At 54.5% G+C, this 24260-nt stretch overlaps 6 protein-coding genes across 6 annotated transcripts; 4 read left to right on the top strand and 2 right to left on the bottom strand.

Annotated features, from left to right (window-relative positions):
* Positions 1-4328: 4328 nt before the first annotated feature.
* GCG54_00005976 (Alpha-glucosidase) lies at positions 4329-6083 on the bottom strand (the record flags this gene model as incomplete). The annotated part of the gene is made up of 1 exon (XM_045405990.1): positions 4329-6083. The coding sequence occupies one exon, from the start codon at positions 6081-6083 to the stop codon at positions 4329-4331; it is 1755 nt and encodes a 584-aa protein (XP_045265373.1).
* A 1750-nt stretch (positions 6084-7833) lies between these two features.
* Positions 7834-11525, bottom strand: GCG54_00005977 (Tetratricopeptide repeat protein 1; the record flags this gene model as incomplete). The annotated part of the gene is made up of 2 exons (XM_045405991.1): positions 7834-8874; positions 8931-11525. 2 exons carry the CDS (start codon positions 11523-11525, stop codon positions 7834-7836), a joined length of 3636 nt encoding a protein of 1211 aa, XP_045265374.1.
* Positions 11526-12205: 680 nt separating this feature from the next.
* On the top strand, positions 12206-14140 carry GCG54_00005978 (uncharacterized protein; the record flags this gene model as incomplete). The annotated part of the gene is made up of 3 exons (XM_045405992.1): positions 12206-13570; positions 13748-13956; positions 14011-14140. The coding sequence occupies 3 exons, from the start codon at positions 12206-12208 to the stop codon at positions 14138-14140; spliced, it is 1704 nt and encodes a 567-aa protein (XP_045265375.1).
* A 970-nt stretch (positions 14141-15110) lies between these two features.
* GCG54_00005979 (Sorting nexin-41) lies at positions 15111-17249 on the top strand (the record flags this gene model as incomplete). The annotated part of the gene is made up of 5 exons (XM_045405993.1): positions 15111-15207; positions 15285-15610; positions 15662-15928; positions 15981-17105; positions 17154-17249. The coding sequence occupies 5 exons, from the start codon at positions 15111-15113 to the stop codon at positions 17247-17249; spliced, it is 1911 nt and encodes a 636-aa protein (XP_045265376.1).
* Positions 17250-17780: 531 nt separating this feature from the next.
* Positions 17781-19049, top strand: GCG54_00005980 (mRNA-capping enzyme subunit alpha; the record flags this gene model as incomplete). Its single annotated transcript, XM_045405994.1, has 2 exons — positions 17781-17974; positions 18092-19049. The coding sequence occupies 2 exons, from the start codon at positions 17781-17783 to the stop codon at positions 19047-19049; spliced, it is 1152 nt and encodes a 383-aa protein (XP_045265377.1).
* Positions 19050-20275: 1226 nt separating this feature from the next.
* GCG54_00005981 (uncharacterized protein) lies at positions 20276-21586 on the top strand (the record flags this gene model as incomplete). The annotated part of the gene is made up of 2 exons (XM_045405995.1): positions 20276-20656; positions 20720-21586. The coding sequence occupies 2 exons, from the start codon at positions 20276-20278 to the stop codon at positions 21584-21586; spliced, it is 1248 nt and encodes a 415-aa protein (XP_045265378.1).
* Between the last annotated feature and the right edge of the window lie 2674 nt (positions 21587-24260).

The following is a 24260-nucleotide window of genomic DNA, read 5'->3' on the forward strand; positions in this document are numbered from 1 at the left end:
TGTTCTCACTATCTCTCTCCCAAGGTAATGTATATACCTAATGTAGCAATGTCTGTGAGGTATCGTCACCAGAGTTGCCGTAACATATGACAGTACTCGGGAGACCATCTCTGGAATTGCATTCAGCGATTTGAGTTATTGATCGGATGTGAACTCGATGCGAGGGAGCTCTTCGCGGATGATGGATACTTGAGACGTTATTCTAGGAGCGCAGAGTGTTGGCAAGGAGGGTAGGGGCAAGGGGGCAGCCAGGGAGTGGGCGTCCGTGTGAGCGACGGGGTAGGCGTCCGTGTGAGCGACGGGGTAGGCGTCGAGATGGGCGACGACATGGGCGTCGAGATGGACGAAGACATGGGCGTTGACATTGACAAGATTTGGGCGAAGACATGGGCGTTGAGATTGACCAGGCTTTGGGCGAAGACATGGGCGTTAGATTGACAAGGGTTTTGGCGACGAGGCGGGCAGCCAGACAGGTGGTCAGGCGGGAGGCCAGGATGGCAAGAGAGCTCATAAGAGCGGCGCTCTGCTGGCTGGAGCATCAGGCCAGCTCAATCTACATCAAGGTACCGCGGTATCGAGCCAAAGTCAAACACCCCTACCAGGTATTTCTGGCTCAAGCAGACCTGGTTGGATTGAGAATCGGGGCCAGAGATCCTGGTTGAGGTGGGTTCGGCGGCTAATTACGCAGTACAAGCTGCCCGTACTGGCGTCAGGCCCAAGAAGCAGCTGAACCTGCAATGCAACCCATCCTGCAGGCTAAGCCGGCAACACAAGAAGACATACAAAGAGATGGATGGCAGTGTGCGAAAAGATGGCACGCAAAAAATGGAAGGCAGCCTGCAATACATTGCACCCTGCGTTGGATTGCAATCTGCGGTAGACTGCAATCTGCGATCTACACCCAGAGCACCCAGACATCGCAGGAGGGCAATGCCTAGCAACCACCCCTCGTCAAAGCCGGATAGCGCATGCTGCATGTACAGTTTGCAGGCCCTTACAAAAGAGATATCCACCCATTGTGTGGCACAATATTTGAGATTGACGATGAGAAGCTCCTAACAGTGGCCCATCCTCCTGTTTTCAATGGCTTGATGATAAGCCTAGGCGAGTCTGTCTCTCAGACGCGTGTGTCCAGGCCGCTTCAAGACCAAGCCCAGTCTCTATCATAAGAACCATTGTTTCCTCCCGGTGATCTCCCCCTTGTGGGTCTTGGCGCGATTACTGATCCATGGCTCCAGGCGTACCACGCTTACTTACTGACATCATCGTGGAACGAAAGCTGCACAGTAGCAACCTACTAATAATAAGCGAGTGAGCTTATTTGAACCGCCTCTGTGTGTTCTCATCCGCCTCTGCACTCCTCCCTTAAACTCTCCCCGAAGTTGGAATTCGGTCGTAGTAGATGAACAAGGCGCGCTAGCAATCTCAGAAGACCAGGCATCTGACGCAATTGCGCAGTCTCTAGAAAGTAGCGGTTTAAAAACATGTTGAAATTGCTCGTTATTAGAAAATTGCGAAAGGCATTCGAGTCAAACGGATTTTGAACGCTGATGATAATACATCGAAAATTGAAACTTCTGAGCCGGACTAGGTTTTTATCCGAAATTAAACAGTTCATCAAATTTTGGCCTTGGGATTTCAGCTTCTGAACGGATCTGGAGTAAAAATAGTCAGAAGCGGCCCGGTCCGATGGGTTGTGCGGCCCCACTCCGCCGGATCGCATCACCTCAGTGCTCCACTTCGGACCGAACGCCGACTAGGATGACGGATGGCCAGCACTTTTGCCGGCGGAACTGAAAGCTAAGATGCCTAGTGATTTCTAAACGACTTGTTTCGTCTTCCATCTACCAAAAGTCAAAGATGATGACAAGACTTGCCTTGTCCATAGGAAGGATTGTCGAGTGCACTGCATTAGCACGGGCTACAAGTCTCCGGCCCAGTCGACGAAACCCTCGCGCTCTTGGAACTTCAAACAATCTTGACGTGGAACACCACATCTGAGTCTCTTTCACCGAAGTGGAATTATTTTACGTAGATCAATCAAAGCGACTACAAAAATCCGCATGCGAAAGAGGTAAGCTAATTGTTGAAGGTTAAGGTTGAATGAATACACCATCACTAGTGAGTGGTGATTTGTTCAATAGCCACTTATTGATAGTCTACCTTTGCCGATGACTTACTCGGTCTGTGTTTAGATAATCAAAATCAGCTTCACAACAAATACAAATCACACGCACTAGCTTTCTGAACACTTCATACAGTAGTTGCAGATTCCTAACATTATCAAAGACTAACGATCTAGATACCCCCTGGTTTCAAAATCGCCTCTTTATTATTGGGTGCCAATAACGAGGTGGTCGTGAAAGCTGAGGTCCCCTCAGTTATATCTCCTTTACTGTGGATAGAAACATGAAGCTTTCGTGTGCTAAATTGTATGCATTAGATGCTGCTTAAATGTCATGGAATTAAGAATCAAACATTGGGTACCCTTCATGACAACCAGCCATCTTGGAGGAAGTGACTCAGATCCTCCTGAGTCCACATGATGTCGAGGAGTAGTGAATGCGTTCCAGCGGTATTTTGAGGCCATGTTTCGGTGTCCGTCTCGTAAGATGTCATCGGAATTTGCGAGATACTCTTTCCATCGCCAGGCACAGGATATGTTTCGTTCAGCCGAGCTTGCATGGCCTTGCACTTCTTGCAGCTGCTTTGATGGCGTTTGTTGTTTGATGCATGGTTCGATCGTTCTTCTCCGCAAGCCATTCGAACTTTTGGTCCATGTTTGGATCTCATATGTCGTACAAGATTGGATTTTGTAGCGAAATGAGAAGCATGGCAGCTGGCTTCCTTGCACCTGAAGGCGGACGTAGAGGGTGAAGAGGTACTCATATCGGGAGACGTGGTCGTTTGTGTAAGGTTTGTCGTCAAAGGAGATATTATTTCCAGTTGATTTCTCTCAGAGAATGTTAGGTTGGCTCCCAATGGTCGGAATTCTTGGTATTGTCTTTATACCCATAAGATTTGTGGAATGGAAAAAGATTGTCAAACATGAAAGACACCATCTCTTTAATATTCCTCAGAGCCAGGGATGAGGATTTTGTATGCCTCATTTACAGATATGTCAGTTGCGAGTAGATGAAAAGAGGCTCAACTTTGCTGGACAATTGCAACGGCATCTCCTGAGGTATTCGGGTATTGTCTGATCGGTGAGTAAACAACTGTCTAGGCTGTAATATGAAATGTATGGAAAGATGAGCCGCATGAAATGTGGGACATGTCTTTGGGAAAACTCCGAGGATAAGAGCGAAGGTATGCAAAAGGAAGCATGAGACGTAAGCGTTAGGGAGGCTGGTTGGTTGGTGTGCAAATGTCAGATTGAACGCACAATTCTGGGGAGGAGGCTAGACAAAGCGGTTTCACTGGCCGGAAACAATTGACGAGCGCTCTCCGTGTACAGTCAAGAATTGACGAGCGCCTTCTACTTTGGCAGTGCTGGTTTGACTACCCTTCTGAGACAGCACCAAAACCACAATCCCCTGCCTCTCTCCAATGTCTTGCAATTTGTGGGCTCGATGTATTTACGTCAAGTGCTGGTATGAAAAATGAGGGAGGCAGCCACTAAACGTATCAGCACTCCAACACTCCAACAGCGTAGAGTGCACAGCGGACGAGACTTATATGATCCTCAGCACAAGACGACCACATACGTCACATTTCTACACTCAATGGTCCTCACTCAGTGCTAGTCAGGGATGTTGTTGTGGCGCCTGCCGCTCGGCGAATAACTCGCGGGCCAAGATCGCATACGCTCGTTCGTACTACATAATGCGTAGCCGAAATCTTCGATTCTAATGCTGCCGGTTGTAGTGTGTTATCCCGTCGCCTAGGAAAATCCTTGAACTTCTGTGGTACCAAATTCCAACACCAACATTCCTGTACTATGTCCAAAGAGATTCGCCTGCTGTTCTGACCGAAAGCTGGTGCTTTCAGAAGTTGAACAGCGCCCGGACAAGCTCCGACAATCTCCACTTTAGCGGAGGTGCAACGGGACGGTGCATTGCTCAGTTCCGGATCGGCGCGGCACGGGGTACCCACCTCGATCGCGGTAGTCTGCTTACCAAAATCTCTACGATCCATTCAAGCTATAATAATTGACTTAGGGTAAACTTAGCACGTGGTGCTTAATGTCTCGGTGGGGAGCATACCGTTTTACTGCCAGCTCTGGCAGTTAAAGTAAAACCTAATGAAAGTTCGTCATTATGATGTCTCCGTCCTACGGTGTATATGACAGCGGCATTGTCCATCGTTGAGTTGCCCAAAAAAACATCTCAACCCTGCAAATACAACCTCGCCTCCCATGGCCTCAACACCTTCTTGCCTCCCTCAGCAGAAACTCTATCTGTTACATCGTCATAGTTTCCGACTCTGATCTTCAAATCCTCTCCCGGAATGTTGACTTCTTGCTCTTCGTTCGTGAAGTTCAGTGCCACGACAGCAGCCTTTCCATCTCTCGTCTTCTTGTATACAAAAGTCTTTTCGTTCTCCTCGTCAAACAACTCAAACGCACCGTGCGTAAGCAAGTCTCCCTCCTCCTTGCGCAGCTTCAGCATCGCCCTCCAGAAGTTTAGCACGGAGCCGGGCTCCTTCTCCTGCTTCGCAACGTTGATCTCGGGGTACAGCTCGTGGACCCGCATCCACGCGCCGTCCTTGTTGTCCGTGAAGCCCGCGTACGGCGAGTCGTCCCACTGCATCGGGATGCGCGCGTTGTCGCGGCCCATCTTGTTGATGCTGTCCATGACGTACTCCAGGAACTTGCTGCCCTCGCCGTGCTCCCGCTTAATGTCGTTGTAGTAGTTCTGGCTCTCAATGTCCTTGTAGTCCTCAATCGGCCAGTCGCGCGGCACGTTGATCATGCCGATCTCTTGGCCCTGGTACACGAACAGCGTGCCCGTCATCGAGCACATCATCAGCGCCAGCATCTTGGCCGACAGCTCCCTCCACTCGGGCGCGTCGCTCGCGAACCGCGACACGGAGCGGCCCTGGTCGTGGTTCTCGCAGAAGGCCGTCGTCCACCCGTCGGTGCCCTCGATGAACTGCTGCCACTTTGCCACGATGTTCTTCATCTCCGGCAGCTTCCAGTCGACGCCCTGGTACTTGTAGCTCTTGCCCTGGCCGACGTCGACAATGTCGAACTGGAAGACCATGTCGAGCTGCCTGTCGCCGGCGCTGACGTATCTGAGGACGTGCTGCGGGTCCGGGGTGTGCGGGAGCTCGCCGACGGTGACGGTGTCGTAGTGGTTGAGCACCTTGTTGTTCATCTCGCGCAGGAACTCGTGTATCCTGGGGCCGTTGCAGTAGATCATGAAGGCCGGTTGCTCAAAGGCGTTCTTGTTGACAATGGGCGCGTCTCTGTACTCGACGCCCTTGCTGTACATGTTGACCGTGTCGATGCGGAAGCCATCAACGCCCTTGTCCAGCCAGAATCGCATGGCGTTCTCATAGATGGCCTCGCGGGTCTCGGGATTCTCCCAGTTCAGGTCAGGCTGCTCTTTGGCGAAGAGATGGAGGTAATACTCGCCCGTTCCCTCATCCCACTGCCAGGTGCTGCCGCTGAAGTGGCTTCGCCAGTTAGTCGGGGGCAGCCGCGTGCCATCCTCAGCATAGCGAGGAGGTCGCCAGATGTACCAGTCTCGCTTGGGATTGTCCTTGGACGACCGGGACTCTTTGAACCACGCATGCTCGTCAGAGGTATGGTTAACCACCAGATCCAGAATCAGCTTCATCCCCCTCTTATGGCACTCCTCGATCAAAACCTCCATATCGCGAACAGTGCCATATGGTCGGTGGACGTCTTGGTAATCGGAGATATCGTAGCCCATATCGACCTGCGGACTGGCGTACATGGGCGACACCCACACCACATCGATACCTAGGTCCTTCAGATAGTCGACCTTACTGATGATTCCCGGGACGTCCCCCAGGCCGTCTCCGTTGGCGTCCTTGAAGCTGGCCGGGTAGATCTGATAGATGACGGCATCCTTCCACCAGGCCCTGTCGGCCTTGCCGGTTGTGACCGAGCCCATTTCGAACAATCAAGCTGCTGCTGGTGATGCGAATCGATTGAGGTATAAGACGGGGAAAAGATGACAAAATACGACGCGGCAGCTCAACAACGACAGGAATGCTAGCTATCAGAACCGGGACTGGGGGAGGAGATGGGGCATGCGAGGAGTTATGTCACGGAGCTTGGTGGTCTTAAATAGCTGAAGTTTCCCATACTGGCCGCGCCAATCTAAGTAATTAGCCCCCAAAGCTCCCCCGGTTCTGCAAGACACCACGCACACACACTGGAGAGCGGGACACGAAACGTCGTAAGTGGGCTCGGAGCGGGATGATCGTCCACTCGATCGCAGGCTGGTGCATGCAAGCGCCGGATGCGGCCATCGCCTCACTGGGCTAAAGGAACGCACGCTGCGTGGTTGTGTAGTGTAATTACTGCGGTAGTGTAGGTGGGTGGTGGCGCCGGGTGGACGGTGCTTGGTGCGGTGTGCTGCCCACCGCAGGGCAAGGGCAGCAGCTGCAGCGCCCATCAACAAGCATGGAACCTAGGTAGGTACCCAAGGTGTGCTAAGAAGCCTGTCAGGGCCCGCGGGGAGGAGGGACGGCCAATGGCAATTGGCCGTCTCGAGATCAATTCTCGCTGGAACGACGACAACCACCAATGGGCAGAGACGCGCCGGTGATGGGCGGTCAAATTTTCGCTGAATTGCAACTACACACACCAACCGCAGACTGCAGCAGACTGAGTGCAAACGCCTCCATCAACCTGTCTCAAAACCAGGCGTGACGTCTAAACATGCGGCGAACCTTGAGCCGAGCAAACCAGAAAGTGCTTGGGCTTGCCCCTCTGAGCAGTAGCGGCAACTGACGCCCCGTGATATCGATCCACTCACTCCCCGCGCCGGGCGAGGGGTAGCAAGCATGCTGATGCTGGGGGACGGGAACATGGAGAACCAAACCTCTGGTTCGTCCACGATACCCCCTCGTTGACGTCCATCACCAGCTCCGCTCTTGCGGAGTTTCTCCGACGACTTGCGCCAGTCCAGTGAGATAGTGCTCATGACCAGACTCGATTCGACTCGACTCTGGTGTCCTGCTCGTCGTCTGGCGTTGCGACGGTCGACGTCTCGTGCATCTGCACCTGCTCGCTCGAGTCCAACAGATGGAGGATACGTGCATGGCGTATCACGAAAGCTTCGAGGTGCTCGGAAACCTTGTTGGAACCCCACCGGCAGGCATGCTGCCACGCTACCTACCACGCTGCCATGCCACGCCAATGTCGCTTGATTTTGCCGCTTGAATTTCCCGCTTAAACCCGCTCCGACGTATTCCAACGATCCGGAGCGCGGGGTTCATCGTTGAAGTCGGGTTCGGTCTTGCTGGCGCTTGGGCGAACCCCCGCGGGGAAAATGCCGCCGTCGTAGTCAGCTTTTACTGTGCAGTCATCAAAGCACACCAGTCAGTCTAGTCCGTCTGCTCGCTCTACGAAGCCTCCTCTTGCGACTCAGTTCAACAACGAGGCAAGACCCCGGCGCCGGCCCGTGAAGGTTCGCATGCACATCCGTCGGCAGACCCCCGAAACTGCTCGGTTTCTCGTGTCGGTAATTCATTGTCCCATTTTATGTAATTCCCATCCTATCATACCTATACTACACTCCGCCGAAATAGACGCAGACGCTTTTATAAAATTCCGGCCACCTGATGGCTGTACTTGCAATTCCGTCTGCCCACCTCTGATATACCCAAGTCCAGTCTTTGAGCCATTATCTGCCTCTACTCGTCGTCGTCGTCTGCCATGCTGGTGTCTGCTGCTGGACGTGCCTCGTCGTCAGAGTGAGCGTCGGCACCGTTCTTGGTCGGACCCTCATCTTCGTCTTCCTCGTCACTGTCAATGACTCTGCCCCTTCTTGACCGTGAGGCCTGCTGCCGCCTGCTGCCGCCTGCATCTTCATCGTCGTCTTCATCGTCGTTCTTATTGTCCACATCCATGCGGTCATCCTCGTCGCCATTCTTGTCTCCAGCGTCGGATAACGGAGAGCTGGCCTTCTCAAGAGCCCTTTCTGCGCGCTCGAGAGGATCCTCATCGTCATCGTCGTCGTCGCTGTCCACGACGATTTCGGCGGACTTGTACTTGGTGTTGTTGACGGATTCCTTCTTTGTGAGACGGCGCTTCTTTTTCGTGGGACGTTCCTCTCCCGATTCGTCGCCATCGGTTTCCGCCCTCTTCTTGCGAGACCCTCTCTTTGGACGACTTTCACCATCGCCTCTCGGCGCCGGCTTCTTCTTCCGCTTAACCTTCTCGCCCGTTTCCTCGTCTGTGGTCATCTCAGCCTCCTGACGAGCCTTGTCCTCTTCGGCGCGGCGCTCGGCAATCTCTCTGTCCCTTGCCGCAATCTCCTCTCTTTCCCTCTTGATCTTCTCTTGCTTTTCTCGCTCCTTCTCCAAAGCCTTCTGGCGCTCCTCTTCGCGCCGGCGAAGCTCCGCTTGACGTTGTTCAAGTGCGGCTTGTAGCTTCTCCTTGTTCTTCTCCTCGTACTCCTTCTGGCTGGCAATGGCTCTTTCGAGCTGTTTGCGTTGCGTGTTGCGAGCCATGTTGGCACGCTGTTCGACGTCATGCTTGGGATAGGGAGTCTGGGGATGGCCAGCAATCTCGTCCAGCGCTGAGATGGCAGCCTCGAGACCAGCGGCGGCGTCCTGAAGTTGCGCTACCGTGCGCTGGTTCTCACTCAGCGCATAAACCATTGTCGCCATCTGAATCTGCACAAACGCAACGTTGAATTTGTAGTGGACTTGATCCGGAGCAGCTTCAAGAGCCTAAACGTCATAGAATTAGCATTGCCGTTAGTAAAGCTTCGGAGGGGGCAGGTTACCTTCTTGGCATAGTCGAGGGACTGTCGGTAAGCATCCAGATCGCGCTCGGAACGGCCCTTATTGAGCCAAGTGCGGCCTAGGCAAGCAAGAATGACGGGGTCATTGGACTTGCCCTCCTTCGACAGCGCCGTCTCGTAGTTCTCGATGGCCTTGGTCCATTGCCTCAGCTCAGCGTAGATGTGGCCCAAGTTGACGTAGACATGAGCATCCTTGATGGTATCCCTGATCTTGACGAAGATGCCAAGTGCCGTCTTGTAGTCCTTCTTGTCCTCCACCAATGCAATGGCAATACCTTGTGCTGCGTAGGCGTTCCTGGGATCCAGAGAGAGGGCCTTCTCGAAGAACTCAACCGCCTTGCTGTACGTTGCGCTCCGCTTGGCTCTGTCACTGTCCGACTCGCGGCGCATCTCTCGCGCCTGGATCAGATACAGGTTACCCATGCCGACCAGAGCGTATCGGTCGTGCTTATCATAGTTCTGCAGAGTGTGCTTGTAATGGCGGAACTCGTGGTCCTCGTTGATGTTGTGTGGTCGCTTGCGCGAGTGGACTTTACCCATGTACCAGCCATACAGAGCGCGAACCTCGAGGTCTTGCGGGTTCTCCTGGTACAGCTTCGCGACGGCATCCGGGCCTTCCTTGTTAGGGTTTTTCCTGAGTTTGATATATGCCAGTCGTGTCCGAGCGTCGGTGTAATCATCATGGCGCTTGAGCAAGCCGTCGTAGACCTCAATGGCCTCGTCGAGAAGCCCACGAGACTCGTAGCTGCGGCCGAGGTTAAAGCTGATCGTGGTGACGAGAGCGTCAGTGTCAATCTCCGAATCCTTCTCGCCGATCTTCATGCAAGCGCCCAGGGCAGCCTCAAACATCTCACTAGCTTGCTCATGCCTCTCCGACTGAGAGTAGAAGCAGCCGATGTTGTTGAGAAGTTGTGGTGGCAAGAACTTGCGCAGAGCAGCGCGCTTCTCGGCTTCATCGTCGATATCCTTCGGTTGCTCCTCCTCAGGAACCTGCTCGAGCTCAAGTTGCTCAACTTGGAGCAGACACTGCTGAGCCTTGTCCGGGTACTCGGTCTCATAAAGGCGAGCGAGATTGAGGAGAACCGCGGCATCGGGAGACATGCTCTTCTTGGAATCCTTCCAGGCGCCTCGGACTCCTTCAAGAAGACCAATTGCCTTCTTCATCTCAGCCGACTTATCTTCCTTGCCATCGGCGTCCTGGTTGGCAAAAACCTCCTCGGCGTACAGAGTTCCCAGCAATATCATGGCCTCGTGGCTTTTGGACTGCTGAATGATCTTCTCCAGACGCAACTTTGCCTCGCCCAAGTCGCCTCTCAACACGGCGAGCTGAGCAGCACCAAACTTGGCCGGCAAGTATCCACGTTCAGAACCTCCACGAGCGTCGTCAGCCCGACGATAGAAGTCACTTGCACGGTCAGGGTCGCCCGTGTAGTGTTCCTTTCGTGCCAGCAGGTACCAGCCGTCGCTAGCAATGGCGTTGACATCCGTGTATTGAATCGCCTTGTGCGCGAGAGAGTCGACTGTAGGCAGCTGTTTGCGGGAAAGGAAGTAACCAGCGAAGGTGGCGCATGTGAGAGGCATATTCTTGTCGAGCTTGAAGGACTTTTGTGTGTATTCGGTCATGGCCTTCTTGTAGAGACGAAGGAACTCAGGACTGTTGGTGGGAATATGGCCACTGGCGTCGAGATAGTAGAGACCGAGAAGGATGTTGCCGACCTTGTGATCGGGGTTGATCTCAAGAGATCGCTCCCACGCTAGCTTCGCGTCATCCTTGAAGCCAAGCTGCCAGAAGCAGCATCCAATGCCGATTCTCGGATCGGGGTCGACAAAGTCTGGCATCTTCTGCAGAACATCTTGGTAGCATGCCAGAGACTCAGGATACTTTCCGAGCGAGAAGAAAGTGCGCGCCTTTCCCATCATCGCCAACATATTCTTGCCTCCGGAAACTCGAATCGCGTCTTCGAAAGCCTTCAGTGCCGATCGCAGAAGGTCTGCCCTCTCGGAATCAACCTGGCCGTGCCCAGCCGTCTTCGGCGTCTGCAGCGATGCCTTGAGCAACTGGAGAACACCACGGGCGAGGAACAGGGGAGGGAACGCGGGGTTGATGCGCGATGCATCGTTGAGTGTCGAAGTTGCCAGTTGCAGGTAGTATTCTTTCGTCTTTGCCTCGGAGGCTAGCTCGCCATCGGGGGGCAGGCGCGGCGCCTCGCGACTCTTCCACAGGTACATCCAGCAGAGGCAAGAGATCATGCTAAGCTTCTCCTTGGGGCCGTTATCGCGCATCGCGTTTCCACCACGGACCAGCATTTCGATGGCATGGTCGATCTTCTTCTGCTTGGCGTAGGCCAGCGAAACGGTCATCCAGTAGGTACGAGCGGCGCGCTCATTTTCGAAAAGGGTGCAAAGTTCGGTCGGGTCGTCGAATAGCTCGAGGAGATCGATTTCGACGGCCTCGTCTTCGGCTTCGCCCTGAACAGGAACGTCGATGGCAGCCGGTATGTCAGAGAACCGTTTGCTGACTGGCGCACTCGTTGTGCCATTGGCACCGTTCATCGCGCCGTTCCGGTGGGCTGACATTGTGGCGGATGAGAGGCTATGACATGCCTCGGATGGATATAGCGATGGGATGGGTTGACGAGAAAGAAGTAATTAAGAAATTCGGGGGAGCTGGGATGAGGCTGAGGAAAGGATCACTCAGTCGCGTTGGCCTTGCACTGGTGGGTCTGGAAAGACGCTAGTGGGGCTCTCCTGCATTCACCGAGCTGCTGTCAATGTGTGCTTTGATTGGCTGATGTCTCTAAAGTAGACAGCACTTCTTAATGGCTGGACTCTACGCGTTTGAGTCAGGTACTTGAGACATAGTGAGCTCACTTACACGCACCTACAACTACCAAGTAGTTGGTCGTTCTTTCCCTTCTAGCATGAAGAACGAAGAAGGATATGAAGGTGAAGCTTGGGTTTGATGGAATTGCTAGTGAATATTATATCTAAGTTTGATTTACAGTCCAATTCATGTGGACGCTGCGTAAGACTTTTTTTCAACAGTGAAATGAGAGAGGTTTGAAACGGAAAGAGCGCAGTGATATACGACTACTCCCTCTTGCCCATTCAACATTGCTCCCACTCAAGGTCCTGAAAAACTGTCTCTCTGATATCTTATTTCAAGCCATATGCAGTCCCCTCCCACTCCTCCTCATCTCAAATCAGAACGCTTCCACCCTCATCAGCGACCCGACTTGAGATGTGAAAACTCCGTCATGCCAGCCATCTCTTCATCCGAGGCGAGACTCAACTCTTGGGTCCTCAGATCACATTTAGAAGATTCCAGTCGACTTTCCACACGGCAAGCCGAGGAGCCGACCGGGCCACTGCCTCCCACATCGCCAAATTCAGACACCACCTGCATTGGATGGGGATGTCTTACAGAGGCTCAACAGGCCGGAATTATCGTCTGCATCGCCGTGGTCTTTGTTGTCCTTGCATTCTCTCTATGGTTCTTCCTCAAGTCGAAGAGAAAGAAGAAGGAATGGACACATCAAGATTTCGTTCTCGTCCGCAAGGCACGCCGCCGTCGGCGCAGAGTTGATAGCCGGGCCAGCTCCGTCGTTACTCAGCCATCGATTCCGTTCCGACATAACGGCCTATCTGTTGTACAACAGCCACCGCCAATTATGATCACTCCCCCGACCTTCTTTCATATTCCTCCACCCCCTCCACCGCCCGTTCCGGTTTATGTACCGACGCCGATGCCGATTCATCCGCCTCAAACTATGTACCCAGTGGTCTACCAGCCGTATCCAAACCACGGCGTGTCCATTCAAGGCGGCTATCAAAACCCGTTTCCGCCTCAGAGAACATATGCGGCTCCTGTCGTTCAAGACAGTGGTCAAGGACAACAAGTACCACAGCCGCCTTCTCAAAACATATGGTCAACACAACCCTGGACACATCCTCGGGGTGATTCGCGTCCACAAGAGGCGTCCAGTGGACGGCCGTCACTCGCCCGCAGGCTGTTCGAAATCTTCAGCACCCCGGTAGGCAGAGCCTCGACCATTGCAAGCTCAGACTCCAATTCTCTGCATGAGGTGTCTACAAGGGACAGCCATCAATCGAGATTGTCAATGACGTCCGTCACCGACCCCCCATCCCCAGAAACACGTCGAAAGCCCGAAGCCAGTCAGAGCGCACAGAACGTTGCCTCTCCCTGCGGAGCTACTGTTGCCAGCGACGACTACGTCTTGTCCGCCGAGCGACCCGACGGCCTATCGGGAAGAACAGGAAAGAAGCAGGGCGCAACAATCAAGAAGGACTCAACCGAGTTCAAGACCTCAAAGAAGGTGCACACGACAACTGAGGAAACGAGGAATCGACAGAAGAGAAAAGAGAAGGCGAAGCTGGACGTCAAACAGGACATCCCTACCGGTCAAAGCCACCACAGAGATGAGCCTCGTCACAGCCCTCGCAAGATCAAGCCAATGAGAAGGTATGAGAAGAACCTCATGGAGGCGAAGATGGCAAAGCTAATTAGAGAAAGTGCTCTCAAAACGCGGGCCACGGCCATCCCGAGATCCAAGTCAGAGACCTCTCCCCGTATGACGGGTGCTCTAGGAAGCCCCAAGTTGGTGCCTTGACCTCCAAACCTTGCGATCTGCTGATAAGTTTCTAGAGTTGGAGGCATACCTCCACGCAGCCGACCTGCGACATCTCCAATGGCCGTGGAAGGCAGCCCGTCCAAAAGTCCAGAGTAGGAGATCTCATCTATCAGAGTTGACAAGAAGGCTGACGCGACCAGTAGGCAGAGTGAAAATCACAAAGTCGTCAAACGCAAGACGGAGACCGACAGGGATGGATCGCCCAAGAAATCTCGAAAGGACCCGATGGAGGTGACGCTTCGCACGGTCGAGATGGTTGGCCGGCTCTCGACAGGTGATCTGAGTTATCCCATACAAGGGACTCACAGCAACCAGGTCACTCCTCAGCGAGACCCTCCGAAGATCCAGGAGTACAGGTACGGTTGACTGGAGCATTGAAAGTTGCTCCCAAACTTACAGATGAGTTGTAGTACACCGTATCACAATGAGTCGGATAGCACTGATGAATTTGACGTCGACTCGCCGCCGCCTTCTCCACCAAGGCCAGTTCATCAAGGGGGCGGTCGATACGCACCAGACCAGCTTCGCCGTGTGGCATAGACAAAGTTGAGTGAAATTGCTGAAACGAACACGACGTCGTTTTGAGATGACTAGCCATGGGAAGCAAGACACATGGCAGAAACATGTTTTTGATATGAATCCATTTTGGCATGGATTTTTAATGATGGATGGAGAGGTCTCAGGAGTCTGAGGGTTGCTTGACAGGTCCACAGGATGCTCAGATGATGGAGTCAGGTTACGGCGGCAGATGAACCGCAGGGGTGTGTTCAACCAAGCCAATACAAACAAAGATTCCCCTTGACAGTTGCATGTGTGCATTCATAATTCAGAGATGTGCCGAGATGTGCATATTCCAGAACAAAACAGCGGCACTGCGGGTTGCTAAAGCAGGGGTAAGTCAGGTAGTTGTGTCACTCTGGCCCGTGCGCTGTAGGACAAAGTGGTGAGGTAAGGCACATTTGGAGGCATCCATTGGCTGAGAAGGTGAGCTGGCGAGTGAGGTGAGGTGAAGTACAAACAGGTAGGTACCTGCTAAGGTACTGAGGAATGGAAGGTGCCACCCAGTCCGGGTGCGTAAGGTAAGGCCAAAGCAGGCCCCCGGAGGTGGCTTCGTCATTGCCTGGGTCTCCGGCCGGAATGGCACTTGCACCTGCTGCACCCTGGAGCTTACCTTAGTCCAACCACCACACGAACCTCATCACCGATCAACCTCTTTCCCCCACGCCCGACCGACCTCTTGTCCGCACCTCGACCGCATCCACAGTCTGCCCTGGGACTTGGGTTCTATCACTGAGCCACTGGGATATTTTGTTCTCGACTCCGATACTCACAATCACCCGATCGCTGATTGTCGCATGCTACCGACTGCCTCCACACCCCTCCCCCGCTACACCCGGCTCAGCTGCGCATCCCCCCGGCGCGCAGCCTAACTGAGACCGCAAACCCTTTCGCACGATTGAATCACAGCCTATAGCTTTGTTTGCTGTTGTCTTCAGTCACGGCTAGCATCATGTGGAACGACGAGGACAACAACCCCTATGGGACCAGCTTTGACAGGCGGGACAGCCTGACTTCCTCCTCGGCCAACCCGGCCTCTCCTACCTCTCGTGAGTGTATGTTGCGACCATTCCCCCAATACAACACCAGGCGACCAGCAAGATTCTCAAGATGATGGAAACCATAGATCTGGATGATTCCTCAGACAGTGCTGATGCCGACTGGGAGACTCTAGACCAGCGATTCGACATCCCTCAGACCCCGTCCACTACAAGCGACGAGGCTCCCCAGAATCGCGGCCTCGGCCACGACGAGAGCGAGGTGGAGAGCAGCGACAATGAGCCTATTGCTAGAGACAGGGGCGATATCGTCCCTCGCCCGAAGCCCGGTGGCTACGAGAGTCGAGTCGAGCAGATTCTCTACGAGAACCCGTCGATGCCCATCCTCATTACGGATGCAGGAAAGAGCGCAGAGAGTGGTGGTAGATACATCGTCTACACCATTCGCACCGGGGTAAGTTGGTTGAATAGTCGAGATTACGGCTGTGTGCTGACAAGAATCTAGAACCTCGAGGTCCGCCGACGATACTCAGAGTTCGCTTCCCTGCGAGAAGCGCTTACCCGTCTGCATCCCACCCTGATCATACCACCGATTCCCGAGAAGCACACAATGGCCGACTACGCCGCGAACCCCACGAACGCGAAGCAAGACCAGCAGATTATTGACTTGCGCAAGCGCATGCTCGCTGTGTTCCTGAACCGCTGCCGGCGCATGGAGGAAGTCCGAGTCGATGGCGTGTGGTGGAGATTTCTTGACCCCAATGCTAGCTGGGTGAGTCCATGTCATCGTTGCGATAGCATTATTGTGGCTGATTTTCCTTCAGAGTGAGGTCCTGCACTCTCACCCCGTAGCCTCAGTCCCCAAGTCCGTCCTGAAGGCGCCCCCCCTGGACCCAGCGAACCCTACACCCGCCCACGCCTTCCTTCCCGTACCAGCCAGCTCCGCGAAGTTGAGAACAACGGGAGGCCCAGGTGTCGATCCCAACGCCATTGCCGGAACAGGCTCTCACGTATTTGGCCGATTCCCCCCCGACAGCCATAATCTTAGCGAACAGGAACTCGACCCGTACTTCATTACGTATGAAGCCTCGATTAAGGAACTGGAGCAACTTTTGTCTGGATCTATGGAAAAGGTCAACCGTCGGACACTCAGCCATCTGTCAGCTCTCGCTGCCGATCTCTGCGAGCTGGGTTCCAAGTTCAACGCGTTTGCGCTGTCGGAACAGGCGCCGTCATTGGGACCTGCGCTTGAGAGGGTGGGACAGGCCGCCGACTCGTCATACATTGCAACGGAAGAACTCTCCGGATCGCTCGGCGCGAGCTTTGCGGAGCCTATGCGCGAGAATGCGCAATTTGCGGGCGTTGTCCGCAGCGTACTCAAGTACAGAGTTCTGAAGCGCGTGCAGCAAGAGCAGACGAGCGATGAACTCAACAAGAAGATTGCGCTTCTTGATCAGCTGGAGCGGAGCGAGCAAGAAGCCAAACGCATTGAGCAGTACCTAAGCAGCAGTCAACAAATTACACCCCCGCCGAAGCGATCAACAAGCCTCAGAGAGGCGGGAACGTCGAACCACCAACGCGAGGGTAGCGCCGAAGATACGGCATCCATCGACTCCGACTTTCCTCCCACCCACGGTGAGCCGGCGCCATCAGCAAGCCAGGGAGTACCGCAGAGAAGCAACTCTACGCCAGGTCATAAGAAGGCCGCGAGTAGCAACTCTATCACGAACAAGATTTTCGGACCGATTCGCCATGCGATCCAAGGAGTGGCAGACGTCGACCCTGAGAGGACGCGCCGCGACATGATCGGAAAGACCAGAGAGAGCATTGAGCAGCTGGAGCAGGCCAAGGTTGTATCCGAACACGACGTCAAGGAGGCCAGCGCCAGCATCTTGAAGGATCTCAAGAGATTCCAGGGAGAGAAGGAAGAGGATTTGCGCCGTTACATGGTAAGTTTTGCGGTATCTATGACATTACCGTAGCTAACACGATATTAGCTGGCGTATGCCAAGAGCCAGATCGAATGGGCAAAGAAGAACAAGGAGACTTGGGAGGATGCCAAGGCCGAGGTCAGCAAGATTGACGAGAGCTAGGCGTGAGTTGAGGTAACGGGACATGAATTTGCGCGTGGATATCAGAACAGCTCCAGCTCAAAGCTGCCGGCTTGTTCCTATAATTTGACGAGGCGTTGATTCCGCAGGCTTGGTTGAGGTTCGCTCGTCAGTTGGCGAAACGACGAAGGTCATTTGGCGTTTACGAGGGCTTGCCGTTCGTAAAAGCCATTGTATAGTCCAAGAAATAATCAGATTAGTTCAGCTCGGTGTTCCAGAGTGAGTTCATCTTGTGACTGTGACATCTCAAAGAGAGTGTTTAGACCACTTCGTAAACATCACAAATGGCTTGGCACAGCTTGGCATATCCTTTCTCACAACGTATCCGTAGGCAGGTCCGGGCTGTCGCGAGTTCCAGGCTCCAGCACACCTAAGGTACCTACCAAGGTACGGCACAGCTCCCTGTGGTATCGCTTATCGATAAGAAACCGATAAAGCTCCGAGACTTTTCGTCGTCGCGAGGCTAGGCCGGACCTGTTTGTACTTTCTCCTTTGCGCAACACAACACACAAGATGGATGGCGTACAGCCGCCTCCAGAGGGCCCAATCGCCTCAATCGCAGAACCCGGCATCAAGGCCGAGGGGCAACTGCTCTTCGACCTGCGTCGGGAGGTTGCAAATCTCCTGCATCGCAATCAAACGAGCTTCCCCGGCGCACAGCCCGTCAGCTTCGCGCGCAAGCACCTGGACGAGCTCCGGAACAAAGAGTGAGTGCACCTTTGGCCGCCCGCGCCCATCCCTCTCGCCTGCCGTATAGGTGTCGGACAACACCAAGAGAATGAGAAAACGCGCGACGAGATTTGCTGACTCAACGCGACGAATAGTTACTACGTCTGCGAGAAGTCGGACGGCATCCGGTACCTGCTGTACCTAACCGAGGACGAGAGCGGCCGCGAGATTCACTACCTCATCGACCGCAAAAACGACTACTGGTTCATCAAGAACAGCAGCTTCCACTTCCCGCGAAAAGATGACGTGGGCAAGCACCACACGCGCACCATCGTCGATGGCGAGCTGGTCATGGATGACGTTGGCGGCGGTCAAAAGGCTCCTCGCTTCCTCGTCTTCGATTGCCTGGTTCTCGATGGCCAGGACCTCATGTCGCGCACCCTCGACAAGCGCCTGGCGTACTTTCAAGAAAACATCTACAAGCCTTATCGCGATCTGTTCAAACAGTACCCGGAGGAGAAGGACTTCCAGCCGTTCCTCGTAGAGATGAAGTCGATGCAGCTCTCGTACGGCATAGAAATGATGTTTCGCGAAATCCTGCCCAAGCTGCGACACGGCAACGACGGCCTCATCTTCACGTGCGTTTCATCCGACTACAAGCACGGCACCGACCCGCACATCCTAAAGTGGAAGCCGCCTGAAGAGAACACGGTGGATTGCCGGCTACGCTTGAACTTCCCGACGGTCCACCCGGACGAGAACTTTGACGACTTCACGGAGCCGTACATTGACTACGAAAACGTGCCGCGTTCAGAGCTGTGGAGCTTCATGGGCGACGGACAGTACCAGTTCTTCTCGGAGGTGCACATCACCGAGGATGAGTGGGAGACGCTCAAGTCCCTTGGGGATCCGCTGAACAACCGCATCGTCGAGTGCCACAAGGACGACAAGAACCGGTGGAGGATCATCCGCTTTCGCGATGATAAGGCCGAGGCCAATCACATTTCCACGATCAAGAGCGTGATGGAGAGTATCGAGGACCGCGTCACGGAGAAGGACCTGGCTGAGGCGGCCAAGGGAATTAAAGACTGCTGGAAAACGAGGAAGAGATGAGCGAGCGGCTAATCGCGTGTCCAAAACCATTCCGTGGCGGCTCCCGGAACGAGGTTGTCTGGAGGCTTCGCGAGGTCTTGAGCGGCGGGGTTTGTATGTGTGTGTGTGTGTGTGTGTGTGTGTGTGTGTGTGTGAGTACGAGCGACAGAGGCGTCTTGGTGTTTACGCTGACAGCCGAGAAAAGAGTGGGTGATGGCGGTCTGAAAAAGAGAAGAGAGCTCGCAAGACTTCTTCTTTTGCAAACATCATATTGCGTCTTGGTCTCAACGTTTTTTTGGGGGCGCCGGGCTTCGATAGGCGCACGATAGCAGTCATTTCGGCGTTTGCAGCTCAGGATATCACGCATGGGTCGGGCTCATGGGGGATTCGTTCATCAATTTTGCGGAATGGCCCGCCAGGGTCGTCGTTGTTACTACCATACAAGTCCAGCGAAGAAGAAAACAAAATAACCACATTTAATAACGCAGCTTGGAGAAGGAAATGATGCATCATGGTTGACGAGTTTATCCCACCTTCACAAGCCAAATTGTGACGGGAAGAAGCCAAGGGGTTCTCTGTCTCGCAGCGCAGCGCCCCCTTCACCTTGACTCAGCAAGGTCTTGGCTATCATTTCTCGCCAGAACCGTAAAGGGCACGTTTTGGCAACTTTCGGATGAGCAAGGGAGAAAAAAAAAAGTACTCGTACACAATTAGCTCAGCTAGGATTAAAGGTACTGTGAGATACGCAAGGTCGAGCTGTGCAGAATGCATGTGAACGAAGCCCCGCGTCACTGCTGATTCCCTCAGGAACAGTACCAGCCAGCTTCCTTCCCAACAAACTCAGCGCAGGTAATAATTAGTCGCAGCCCGCTGCTGGCTGGCTTTCCCGCCTTACCTACATAGGCGCCCCTGGCAGTAGCAGCACGCAGCACCCCCGCCATTGCAGCCAGCCCGAGCAGGCAGGGACCGATCCAGGCACGGGCTTCCGCAAACCTCGAAGACGTCACAAACCTAGAGTTTCCCAATCTTACCTTAGCAGCGACGACGAACCACCCGGCCGGCGGCGAAGGGAGGAACACTGGGAGTTCCGATAGAGCTAATTTTGAACCTCAATTGCCCTGTCTCTTTTATATTCTCCTTGCCATGACCCTCTTCAGCGTGTCCAACTTACACATCCGTCCGTGATAGACTCGATTGGCATCTTCTCCAACAAGCTCGTAACACCAAGTCTCCCCCATCCGCCCACCATGATTCTCGGCCCCGTGTCGCTGCTCGACTGCCTAGTCTTTGTCATATTCCTGACGCCGCAGCTCTTGCTCAATGTCGGCTTCTTCCCCACGGCGGTGGTGGCCATCAAAGCGTTGCCTTTTCTGCTGTTCGATTTGCCCAGCTCGCTGTTCCGCGAACGGTTCCTGCTGAGCCCGGACGAGAGGTCGCTGTTCGTGCAGCGGGCGAGCTTCTTCGAGGACCTCGTCATCCGCTGCGTGCGCTACGCCTTTGCGAACCTGCCCACCAACATCGGCCGCGTCTTCTTCTCAAAGTACATTTCGCTGCCGTTCCTACGGTTCCGCATGCTGCGGCATGGGTACATCAGATCACCCGTCAGCTGGCGTGAGTACAAACAACACGTAAGTCTACATTGCTTCATTTTCTTCACGTGTGAGATGCGGCGGCTTAGTTTTCGATGGCAGGGTCGCCATGGATTCCAGGGCGTCTGGATCAACAAGGACGCTACCAAACCACCCGATGTTGTCGTCTACTATGCACATGGCGGCGGATTCGCCATGGGCTCTGCCTACTTCTACCTCGAATTCCTCCTGTCGTGGCACGCGCTGCTGGTTCAGCAAGGCTACCAGAACCCAGCCATCTTCGCGCTTGAGTACACGCTCGTTCCCGACGAAAAGTACCCGACGCAGGTGTACGAGACCTTGAGGGGATACAAGCATGTGCTCTCCATTGCGGAAGACCCGAAGAAAGTGGTCATCGCAGGGGACTCGGCAGGAGGAACTCTCATGTTGACGCTGCTGCTGGAGCTGGGCCACATGAATGAAGCAAGAGCATTCAAGGAGAAAGGGGACGACTCGGCACCATCGGAGGGCGAAAGCCAGCAGTCGCTCCGGCGATCTTCGGAATCGCCGCTCCCAGGACTCTGCGTGTTAATTTCGCCATGGGCGCGACTGATATCAGCCAAACACGAAAACTCGGCTAGCGATTACCTTGACCGCGACACGCTGTGGAAATACGCGACACAGTACGCCGGGCACGCGCATGCCTATGACCAAACGGCGTCTCCCGGGCAGTGCGGCGATCATCGGGTGTGGGCGGAAGCTAGCCCGCCATGCGGCTTCTTCATCACATACGGATCCGAGGAAGTGTTTGCGCCGGATATCAAGGATTTGATCAACACATTGGTGAAGAGTACCGAGGTAGACAGCCGCAGCGAGGACGGCGGGATCCATGCATGGCCCGTAGTATCGCTGTTCTTGTCAAGCACAGAGGACAAGAGGCTCAAGGGTCTGCGGACACTAACGTCAGCCATACGGAAACACATTCAGTAAGCTGTCTGCCAAGGGGGCGGATGCCGGTCGGGGTCAGATTAGATCAAGTAAAAAACTGTCATGGACCGAGGCGCACAACCTCGAAACCAGAGCTGGAAGACTCGGCTTCTGCAGTCGTGTCCCATTGTTGGTCTCCAGCTATTTCTCTATCTTTATCATCATCCGTGATGACCAATAGAAGGTAGGCGCTGGGGCGGGTGCGCAAACAATAGAATCGATTTCGTGGTTTGATTACCTGCATGATTGGAGTGCGTTCCTGCATGCCGGGCCGTTGGCTAAGTGGGAGATTGCAGCGGTAGTGGCGGGATTTCTGCCGAGGGATCGCGAGCAAACATGTCAGTGTTTGCAGAGACGCGTTGAGAGATGCAGATGAGTTCTTGCACGCAGGGCCAGCCCTGGGGCGGAGACAAGTGTGACTCGCGACGAGGGGCCGTCGCAAAGCTCAGACGGGTAGGTGGTAAGGTAAGGAGCTGTTGTGGGTCTCGCGTGAGGTCATGGATGGCCTAAACAGTCAGCGACTCGATGAAGGCGACGTTTTGTGACGGGCAAGGCCATTTGACTTGGGACGATGGGGGTCCTTGATGACGGTGTGCAGCGAAAAGGGTCGTGGGAGCCCGAGGTGCAGGGAGGGTGCCAGCTCCAGGCAGCATTGAAGAGGACGGCGCGGGGTTTGACGATGTGTCTCATCGATATAAAACGAGTGGGAGCTGATGCCGGTGCGAAGCCGCGAGGTCAGACTCGTTTGGACATGACATCGCGACGTGCTATATTTGAGCTGTCCCTCTAGAGCCTACTGAGGCCGCGTGTGTGAGTGCGTGAATATTGACAGGCAAGCAGGCAACGAGAGGCGCGAGCTGAGTTGTCGTGGACGGTCAGCCAGCCAGGCTACATCAGTTAGCCAGCCGCCTCTTTCAGCCTGCTTGAGGTTACTTCGAGTGCGCCGCAAGGTACAACTGCATCCGCGAAGCTGCAATATGCAGATTGGGCCAACGGTGGGGAGGGCGAGACGCTCGCGCCGTTGACGAACTGGCAGTGTGACGGATGAGGTTTGTACTGGAAAATGGGTGAGGTTTGCGCCACGAAAGACAACAGAAAAAAAGAAGAAAAGGTGGTGGCGAGGCGTGGACAAATATCGCGGTCGGAAAGAGAAGGAAAAAATAAAAATAAAAAGAGACGTGAATTTGGTGGCAGACGACAGTTTGAAGCTAAGACGGCAAGCTTGAGTACCTAAGGGCGGCACTGGAGAAGCTAGCCGTCAGGGTATGTACTTGGGCGTGAAGTATTGGTGGTCAGGTAGAGGCAGTGTTGGTACTGGAGTGGGAAACGGTAAAGCGCGGGAGAAGAGGTCGAGGATCCTGGTCCAATCAGAATAACAGCGTGGCCCCTGCTACTGGGGGTGATTTTTTGGAGAAGGCAGAGGGGAGCAAAGGGGAGCTGTGACCCGCGACGCGCATATAAACGGTGGGCATTCCCACTGCGAATCCATCGCCTTATGAAAGGAGCCCGCTTCTGCCCACCGCGAGGTCCATGTCCACAGTCCAGCTGCCTTACACCACCCGCACCGCCTGCCAAAAGCCCACGTACCCGCTGGCCACACCTGCCATCATCACGGGGCCGTCGTCACCTTGACCTTCCGCCTCCGTCCAACCAACCGTCGCAAACACCGGACACCAGCAAGCGTAGAGCAACTGCACCTGCGACTGCACCTGCACCTCCACCTGCTGCCACTTTGCCTGGCAACTGTCTCCTGCCGCCTGCAGTTCGTGCCTGCCTGCCAGTCCGCCAGAGGCAAGCAAGCAAGACATCACGCCGCGCCTGCGTTGGCCTCACTGGCCCGTCTTGACGACATAACACGCCCATTCACACGTTTCGTCACCCCTTTTCCTTCTTGTCTCTCTTGCAGCCGCCAACAACACCTCATTGGATCACGGCCGAACATACCGCTGCCCCGCACCTCACGCCTGACGGCACCTCGACCTGCGCGCCCACCGCCTCCAACCCAGCACCCCCGAACCCAGTGCAGTTGCATCCTGGTTCGCCTCTCACACCGAAACCTTATCGTACCGAAGCTGCCATATCGCCAAAGTCTTTCCTGACTCAGCGCTCGGGCCAAATCGCGACTTCTCCATTTCATCGACGAGCTCTGTCTGTGTCGAGAGAGCGCATTGTCGCACAAACAGACCTCTTGTCTCACGGCCACGCCCTCTTCAGCCACGACTTCCCGTCGCTTCGAGCTTCTGGTACTGCCTGCATCCACCAGCCTTACCACAAACACGTTGTTGCCTGCTTCGAGGCCCGGAGACGTCTTTCCACGCTGCAAGCTGCCCCTCCCACTTTGAGGGCTGAGACTTGAGTCGCGAGAAGGCTCCTTGCGCCTGCTTGTCTGCCCTGGTCTTAACAGCGACCTGGCGCTCTTGTCGTGTGTCTGTATATCAGAGAATGTGGGAGCTTGTCGGCCTTCTCAGACGTGCCATGCTCTTCTCTGTCTTGTCGTGACTTGCTTGTGTACTTCAGCCCTGCCCATCACCTTGGCTCAGGCTGATTTGCACGCAGCTCACACTGAGACGTTTTCCCCTCCACACGCACACACAGGCACGCATCTCCATCCTGTCTCGTTCTGCATGTCATCCGCGAGTCGAGCCTACAGCATCTGTACTGCTTCTGCCTCGTTCAC

This window comes from Colletotrichum gloeosporioides (genome assembly GCF_011800055.1).
Source record: "Colletotrichum gloeosporioides strain Lc1 chromosome Unknown consensus_36, whole genome shotgun sequence".
Taxonomy (NCBI): Eukaryota; Fungi; Ascomycota; class Sordariomycetes; order Glomerellales; family Glomerellaceae; genus Colletotrichum; species Colletotrichum gloeosporioides.